A 9,203-nucleotide genomic window follows, 5' to 3' on the forward strand; every position below is an offset into this window, starting at 1 on the left:
TGACTAATCTAGGTCTAGATCTAGATCTAGATCTAGATCTACCTAGAGTCTAGATTACTAGAAGTCTAGATCTAGACTAGAAGTCACTAGATCTACACAGAAATAGGAAAGGCAAACAAAACAACAGCCACGGTCAAATTCATGATTTATATTTATTGCATTTTCCATTGGCACGAATCATTGCAAACATGACAAATTCCAACTTCGGAAACACTACAGAATAATGGGCTATTGGGACTACACGACAGAACAGTCGGGCAAAACTATTTTCTAAATGATCACACATAATACTAAAAGTCCTCATTTCACCTGGGGGTATACATGATACAAATCGAATTGCTTTTTGCCGACATACTTACCGAACTTTACTTTCAAATACTGCTAATCTTGGGTGAATTAGAGGATAAAAGACATCTGTCCTGTGGAATGTGATTTGAGCTGTGTTCCTGTTAATGTGCGAATGAAACTGTGCGGCAATTTAAATTGTACGGTCTTTCCTCGCTCGTCGCTGATTGGTCGAATCGCGACGAATGGCTAGTTCGGGTAGCTGAGCTTGATGGCGCTGAGCGGATCTGTGGGTCGGGCTATAGCCCCACCCCCCCCCCCCCCCCCCCCCCCCCCCCCCCCCCCCTCCCACCCCCCCCACCTGGCGGACCTAGGATCTAGGAGGGACCGGGGCCCCTCCCCTTGCCCCCCAAAAAAGAGATAATTTAACCTTTTTTTAATAAAAAAGAAGACGGGCCCCTCCCCCTGGCGCAAGGGGGGGGGGGGGGGAGGGGGGGGGGGGTTGTTGATTTAAAAAAAAAAAAAAACAGTGCTCCTTACCACCCCCCCCCCGCTTATTCGCCGGAGGCTGACTCGCCGCTAAATATTTTCTCACATCGAACTAGCAGCACTTGGTTCATTAGGCCTAACAAAAAAAAAGATGTTGTATTGCCCTTTTCGACCGATCCCAAAATCTTTAAATCTACGGTCGGCTTTTTAATATTTTTTTAAACTGTTTTTGGAGAGAAAAAAAAATAACAAAACATTCAAGTCTGAAAAAAGTCAGTTCAAAGAGGGAGAAAGAAAAAGATTTCCGACCGACTGACCCACGTTTTGGCACCTAAAGGGCAAGAGAACATCTTTTTTTTAAAGCTAAATATATATGTTTTCAAATTACTTCTGAAATGTTCATATGTTTCTATTCGGGCAAAAGTATATAAAAACAGCACTGGCTGCACATGAATAATTTTGTCACAATTTGAGGATTACCTGGAAGTTCTTGAACGCAGATTCTTTCTGGTTAATGTATTAATGATGGCTATGATATATGATAGAGCAAGCCATTGAAAAATCCATAAGTTATAAAAGTACTTTAAATTTGTTATGAGTAATTTCTAATAATGAATTTTAAGTCGAACCCCCCCCCTCCCCCCCCCCCCCCCCGTCCCCCTTATGATGATAATCCCGTATGTCATCCGCTGCAGTGCGTGGTTTTTCTTATAGGGCCTGCTATCTGGCTCTCCTATCTGTGATTTATTATCATCATTTTTTGGTTGGTTTTGTTTGACATTTGTAATTTTTGTAAGTTTATCCCTTGTCTCAAAGAAAATTGAAACCAATAGCCGTTGAAATTTGAATGATGAAAGGTGGTTATTAATTTAATTAGGCTTAGCCTACATGTGTTTGAAATCATCAAAAACAAATTGACTTGTCATGATCAGAATTTACCTATGTTAACTTTCCTCGCTTATATTACAGGTAATAAATACAAATATTAATTGACTATATAGTATAAGAGAGATAGAGAGAGAGAGAGGGGGGGGAGAGGGAGAGAGAGGAGAGAGAAGAGAGAGAGAGAGAGAGAGAGAGAGAGAAGAGAGAGAGAGAGAGAGAGAGAGAAAAGAGAGGGAGAGAAAGAGAGAGACTGAATGAAAAAGAAAGAAACTCAATGAAAGAGAGGGAGAGAGTAGAGGAAGAGAGAGAGAGAGAAGAGAGGGAGGAGGGATGGGGGAGGTGGGGGTGGCTCAAAGCGAGCCATTCCTCGATTGTCTGCGATTGTAATCTTCTTCTTCTCCTTTTTTTCTTCTTCATTAAGATCGGATAAAGGAGCATAAATTAAAGCAGCTATAATGAGATTCAACTCTGGATGAGCATAACATCATTATTAGCGCTAAAAGCAAGCTAGCGCAAGCTGGATAAATTAAAACAGCGCCACCTCTTGAACACAGAATTCATTTATCTCTGGAACTTAATTACTTTTTGCAGATTTTCAGCTAAATGACATAAATGGCAGAAGTTGCATCAGGTTCAGACTGTTCACGATCTGTCGAGGATTGTGTTTGGGCAAGCAGCTTCAGATATGCCAGCTATTTTGAAATAGAGCCCAAGAAACAGGTGAGTTTTTAAGTTGCTAAATATCTTGACTGTTGTGAGCTGGATGGAGCCGACACGGGCACCAGGCCGAGGCGAACGTGGCCGCCGCGGCTCTGGCTGACCACACTCTGCACTGTCCGCTGGCTCGCTAGACTACAACGCTCGAGTCACTAGACAACTGATAGAATATGATATTGATATTACATATTGATACCTAGTGTCATTATCGTGAAATAGGAAACCATCATTTGCCCCATACAGTAGCGATAGCGCTATTGTATTGGCATTGCCATAGCCTTTCCCATCCCATATGATTGGGGGGGGGGGGGGGTACAGACTCTTAACAAAAATAGAGGCCTCATGTTTGATTTAGTAATTTACAATAACTAGTTTTAGCACTACCGGTAACCATCATGATTTTTTTAATGAATATGATATTGTCTAGGACGTAAGTAAGACTAAGTTACATGTTTTTTATTGCATGTAAATTAACTTCTTCAACAAGATCTACGTCAACTGTCCGGATACACAACCTGTCTGGAGTCTCTGGATACACCATGTCTGGGTATACATGTGTAAATATTTCTATGCTGACTATAATGAGTACGAGCTAGACTTTTACTCACCACTGTCTTTTGTTGTGTAGAAACTTGAGAGTGATCCTATATATGTAGTATGAAGATGACAATGGCGATCGCAATGTGTGTTGATCAAATATACAATGTCGAGTGTAACACGTTGAAGAAGAATTGTAGAAATTGACACTCCTAAATGTTGGGGAACAGAGGGAGTGTTCGTAGTAAATGTCCCCGACGACTATATACAAAATACTAGACTGAGACTGAGAGAAGTGGAATGTAGTTGTGGAAAGACTTGGTAATATAAACGCTATCTAATAACCGGAGGCCTCGGCTAAAGTACGAGAAGCGGATCGCGTTCTTCTAAAGTTGTGGCAAAAATGAAGTAACGTAAATATAAACACCCTCGGGCTAGCACAAGCGTAAATCAAATATGCTAGCCCAGGAAGAAAGTACACGAAAATAACCACTGGCGCGTTGTAAATAAACCGCGTATTCCAAGTGAAATAAGTGTCAGAATTGAAGTCACGAGATGTCGAGTCGCGAAAAGAAAACAAGCAGTTCGCTATTAACAGTTGTCGTGAAGAAATCACAGGCGTGTACTAGTGGAAATCCAACGGAAAACGCTACACTATGTCGCCGTAGCTGCTGGATGAAAAATCGCGAAGATCGCTATAAAAGTGAATCAATCCAATACGTGATGATCTTACGAGATCATGCAGGCTAAGTCACGAAAACCCCAGCTCCGTGGCGAAAACGTGACCAGCGGAAACTGTGATTGGTCACATTACGAAAACAAACCATGGCGACGAGATATGTGAAGGCAGGTGCCAAAATGTGTCAAGAATGTGAAACGTACGACATCGCAGGAAAACTGCATAAATTATCAGCGTAAATTTCTCAAAAAGTTGTCGGCACAACAAGGCAATATCAAAACATTACATAAAGTTCGTTGACACTATAATGGAGCATAAATTCACTACATATAGTCCCCCTCTAGATTGTTGCTTGAGAAGATATGAAAAAGGAAGCAATCGATGAAGATATCAAGTAGTGTTCAACTCACTGCAAAATACTGTACAAAACGTGCAGGCCAATGAACGTGTCTCCCTGACCTGGTCGTCTTCACTGGAGGAGGAGTAGGCGTTGGAGAAACAGGAGGCGTACATCCTTCCAAACGTGATGTAGGAGCCTTGACAAGAGGAGGAGCCTTGACGGGAGGAAGAATCTTGTCAGAAGGAGGAAACTTGTCAGAAGGAGGAACCTTAGAAAACTCTGAATCGATGTATGCCGGCTTCAGTCTGTCGACACTGACACTACCATGTTTTCCACGCACATCGAGAGTGAAAAACTTGTCAGAACGCTAAGAATCTGAAAAGGACCATCATACGGAGGTTGTAGCGGCTTCCTCACAGCATAATGTCGCACAAAAACATGTGTACAAGTAGATAAATCAGGAAAACTGCATAAATTATCAGCGTAAATTTCTCAAAAGTTGTCGGCACAACAAGGCAATATCAAAACATTACATAAAGTTCGTTGACACTATAATGGAGCATAAATTCACTACACATGTGCATGTACATGTATGAGCATAAATCACAATCAGTTTTCAATTTTGACTAAGGGGCTAGATAGGGCCATATATAATTGCTATGTTTTTTTTTCTTCTTCAATGTTTTTCCATTTTGTCTCCCCTTTTCATCGTGCTTGTAGAGTCAACACTTAGAAGAAGAATTGAAGAGATGCTGACCAAACTTGATGAGTTTTGTGCTGTGGTGGACATGGTGAGTACAAGGCAACATCGCTTTTTCCTTGTTTCCATTGTTGCGTGCTTAAAACCACTGATGGTAAAATTGTTTTTACTCCCAAATGGTTACTTGGTCCAAAATGCTTAGAATACTGGTACATGACATTGACATTGACATACATGTACATGTACTGTACCTGTCTGAATCGCAATGTCTGTGATTTTTTAGCCATTCGCTGTAGGATTTATGTGTCAGAGTCAGAGACATTTAGGGCTAGAATTTTATTTAAACTTTTAGGATAGGTTTAACATTATCGTTTTGGGGTTACGGTAGCATAAGGTTGGGTTCAGGAATGAAGTTAGGGACTCCGGTTAGTGCTAGAAATTGATTGCAAAGCAGTTGTGGCCTGAGCATGTATCATACAACCACACATAGTGCATTACTATCCTGGCTGTGTATTAAAAGCTGTGCTATTGATTCTCAACATTTCAAACACCACTGTACAAAACTCAACTGATTTCATTCAAAATCGGTACTTTAGTGACGATTGATCTCACCTAAATAGCAGTGAAATACAATTTTTGTCAACTTCCCGATGTTAGAAAGAATAACTTAAAAATGCAAATTGTGAGTCCACTGTCAAACTTGCCGATCAGCCCGCATCAGCATGATTGTGTGCATCTGTGTGTTATGAGTATATTGACTATTCATGTATTCAAATGCTGCCTATCAACACGTAGTGCAGTGCTAGAGGTCAATACGCATTAGCATTCACTCTCTATGCTTTGCTGGAGTGCATACAACCTTTGACCCGAGAACTCAACCTGCTCTGCTTCTATTTTCTTCTAGGTTAGAACAGATTCATCCCTTGCCTTGAACAGAAGTCTTCCAGAGATTCATAACAAAGCTAAGAACATGGAGAAAATCTTCACAAGGATTGACCAACTGGAGGTAAGTAGGGGGGCAGTCAGCCCGCCCCCACCAAGAAAAAGGAAAAAAAGAAGAAGATAACACACAAGGAAAAGGCTGATTTGACCCTAAGATCTTTAAAATGACCCTGTAGATGAAAAAGAGCCACTCGTAAAAAATGTGAATGTTGTCAAAAGTGATAATGCATGAAGTTGCTCATGCAAAGAATGTTACCACATATGACATTTGATTTGATCATGGGTACATGAAATGGCGAAGTAATTTTATTGAGGTAATTCAACATTTCTGGGTGTAATTTAATCTACCCCCATGCAGAACTAAAAGCAGAACTGCGTAAAGTAAATTATCTGTGATTTGTCCATGAGTCTTCAGTCCTGAACATTTAAACTCTGTCTCTAAAAGTTATCAATGTATTAAAAAAAAAAAAAATTCTATCCCTAAGCTAGAGCTAAACTTTGACTAGTCAGTGACCCTGTAAGTTCCAACCATTTTAACCCCTGCCTCCAAAAAGTAGGAATAATGGATATTAAGGTTGTCATATTTAAAACAGAAACAACTTAAAACACTAATAAAAGAAATAGATGGACGCCCGCCAAGCCTAAAAGATATGATATACCGTAGTAGCCTTCTAGCAGCTTTAACATGTATCTCAAATTGACAATGGTTATAGACCTCCACGTACTGTTCCTTTAAAAGGTAAAATGATGGATGAGCTTGCGAGAGTCATAAGTTCAGGGAAGTTTACTATGTTCTTTTTATGTTGCAGGAATTTGTATCAGTTGTAAAAAAGAATGTTAATGCCTATGAGGAACTTGTCAACACCGCAGAGAAAGACCTTGGGACTCTGAATTCCATCAAGTCACTGTTCAGCTCATTACCACTGTTTTCAGTAAGTCAAACATTGTTGAGAATTTTTGTTTCATCCAATAAATATAAAATGTATACCGGTAAGCTTTTGTCCTCAAGTTTTCTGTGGTAAGTCTGAATAAAAGAAAACATAAAATACTATTGTCAATTTAGAGCGAAGCTTGCATTTGTTATTTTATTCGACAAGAATGTGTTTAAAGGAATATTGATCCCTTCAATTAGCAGTCCCCATGGTTACATATATGAGACTTATGTGTTCATGGTTCTTTCATCAATTAAAAGAATTGAAAACAATGTATCATAACAATGTTATGAAAATATTTTCCAGCTTGAATTTAATTCTAGATATGTTTTGGTCATATTCCAAAGTGAGCTTTTGCTGGTCAGATGGAGGAAGTATAATCTTAATAGTCTTTTGGGATAGGTTACATGTACTAAACTAAATCATCAGGAATCAAACTCTTCTGACTGATGTAATTAAATTGAGATGAAACCACTTAACCCTATCTCGCCCGGCATGTTTTGCGATAATTTTTAACGCAAGAAAATCTTGCACTGAATTTTGTGATTTTTGTCTCGCCTGCGTAGCAAAAAGCGAGACATAGGCGCCGCTTTTCCGGTGACGGCGGCGGCGACGGCGACGGCGACGGCGACGGCGACGGCGACGGCGACGGCGACGGCGTCAACATCAAAACTTAACCTAAGGTTTAAGTTTTTGAATTTTTGGTATAATTTTTAAAGTATAAGTTCTTAGTCAATGAAACTTGGACTATAGGGTAATCGAGTATCCCCCATCATGTGAGTAGAATTTCAGGTCACTAAGTCAAGGTCAAGGTCATTTCAGGTCAACAGACTTGGACTATGTTGTAGCATCATCATCAAAAACTTGACCTAAGGTTAAGTTTTTGAATTTTTGATATAATTTTGAAAGTATCAGTTCTTAGTCAATGAAACTTGGACTATAGGGTTATCAAGTCTCCCCAATCATGTGAGTAGAATTTCAGGTCACTAAGTTAAGGTCAAAGGCCATTTAAGGTCAACAAACTTAGACTTTGTTGTGGCATCAACATTAAGATTTTCAAAATGCTTCTTCTTCGTTATTTTTCAACCGATTTTGATTCTGATTGTTTCATATGATAGGGCTAGGATGGGATTTAAAATTTCTACACAGAATCGTGAAATTCATTATCTATGCTAATTTATGCAAATTTATTCGAAATCACAAAAAAGGCTTCTTCTCCTTCATTTCGACCGATTTTGATTTGGTTTGCTTTATATCGTAGAGCTAACTTTGGTACACAAAACTTCTACACAGAATTTTGAAATTATTCTCCATTAATTAATTATGGTAATTTATGCAAATTTATTCCAAAAATACAAAAATTGCTTCTTTTTCCCCTCATTTCTTGACCGATTTTTGCCTTATCTGGTAGAGCTAAATTTGGAACAATAAACTTCTACACAGAATTGTGAGATTTTGCTCCATTGATTATTTATGGTACTTCATGCAAATGAAATGAAATTATGTCCCTTCCAGGGCATCAATTTCTATTTTTTGACCAGTTCAAAAGTGGACCACATAAAATTTACGATATTTGTTGTTGTGAGATGCGGATGAGCGCTACGTCATTGACGTTCTGGTTTATCATATTGAATTGCGTTATGCAGGCGAGACCGCCGAGAGCGTTTCCCTTGTTTTCTTTCGAGTCTTGTGCGCATCTTTTGAAGAATTTTTTCGAAAATCGGACCTACCATTACAAAGTCAAAGTTAAAAAATCGCTCATTTTTGTAATTTGTGTACAAACCATATGGAATCTCATTTTTCAAATAAAGAGATAAATCATTGGTTATTTGGTCTTGTTTATAGTTTAGGTGTTTTTATTTTGGGGTCTAAAATAGTTGATTTATAGTTGGAAATGAATAAAACAACAAAAACCGAGATCAAAGGGGGGGGGGGGGCCTTAGAAGCCCCCCCCCCCCCCCCCCCCCCCCCCCCCCCCCCCCCCCCCCCCCCCCCGGCTATGCAGTTTCAAAATAGCCCTGGCTATTAGGGTTAATTAGGGTTAATGTTTCATGCCATACTGTGATAAAAATTATTTAGATTGTACCATTTGAAGAGCCAAACAACTGTTACTCAAATCATCAATTTGCTTGATCATGCACACCAAAGAAGATTTGATAATTGAAATAATATTCTGAGCTTTACAGTTGTCATTACCCTGGTTCTCGGATTCACAGTTATGGCATATCATAATATGACAAATACAAATAATGCTTTCGTCATTCTACCAGGTCCCATTTCTCTCCTGAGTATGGAGTGGCAAATGTAAATTAATGCCTTGCCAATTCTATTTCTCAACAGAAAAAGGTAGCAACCGCCACCACGCAGAAGAAGTTTGCTGCGCCTGAAGTCTTTTCCACCGGTGACTACATCACCAAATCACCCACACCTACAAGTAAAATGGAAGGAGACTCGTAGTGGTAGCTCTCATTAGTTTGTCTTGTTTGAAAATGTGTTCTTCCAGAGTTAGACCTGGGGGTGTTTCACAAAGATCCTAAGTTGGACTTAACAATTATGGAAAGCCATTAGCATGTTTAAAAATGATTTGTAAAAGGTATTTTTAAACGGCATAAAATGTTGATTCAAATTATTTACATGTTCTTTCATCATGGAAGATTTCATGTCCTTGATGTGGAATTTATGAAAAGTCTAAAATAC

General features: G+C 39.3%; 1 protein-coding gene across 1 annotated transcript; it reads left to right on the forward strand.

The window, feature by feature from the left end:
* Positions 1 to 2,188: 2,188 nt before the first annotated feature.
* LOC105445695 (biogenesis of lysosome-related organelles complex 1 subunit 4-like) lies at positions 2,189 to 8,965 on the forward strand. Its single transcript, XM_030974792.1, has 5 exons — positions 2,189 to 2,379; positions 4,653 to 4,723; positions 5,537 to 5,638; positions 6,384 to 6,506; positions 8,847 to 8,965. Exons 2-5 carry the CDS (start codon positions 4,682 to 4,684, stop codon positions 8,961 to 8,963), a joined length of 384 nt encoding a protein of 127 aa, XP_030830652.1. The 5' UTR covers positions 2,189 to 2,379; positions 4,653 to 4,681; the 3' UTR covers positions 8,964 to 8,965.
* Positions 8,966 to 9,203: the final 238 nt, after the last annotated feature.

Source organism: Strongylocentrotus purpuratus, unplaced genomic scaffold (assembly GCF_000002235.5).
Source record: "Strongylocentrotus purpuratus isolate Spur 01 unplaced genomic scaffold, Spur_5.0 spur5_scaffold_7, whole genome shotgun sequence".
NCBI lineage: Eukaryota > Metazoa > Echinodermata > Echinoidea > Camarodonta > Strongylocentrotidae > Strongylocentrotus > Strongylocentrotus purpuratus.

Coding starts and splice junctions, on each gene's coding strand:
- LOC105445695 (XM_030974792.1), top strand. CDS start 4,682: ATGCTGACCAAACTTGATGAGTTTTGTGCTGTGGTGGACATG. Junction 4,724..5,536: donor TTTGTGCTGTGGTGGACATG/GTGAGTACAAGG, acceptor ATTTTCTTCTAG/GTTAGAACAGATTCATCCCT. Junction 5,639..6,383: donor CAAGGATTGACCAACTGGAG/GTAAGTAGGGGG, acceptor TTTATGTTGCAG/GAATTTGTATCAGTTGTAAA.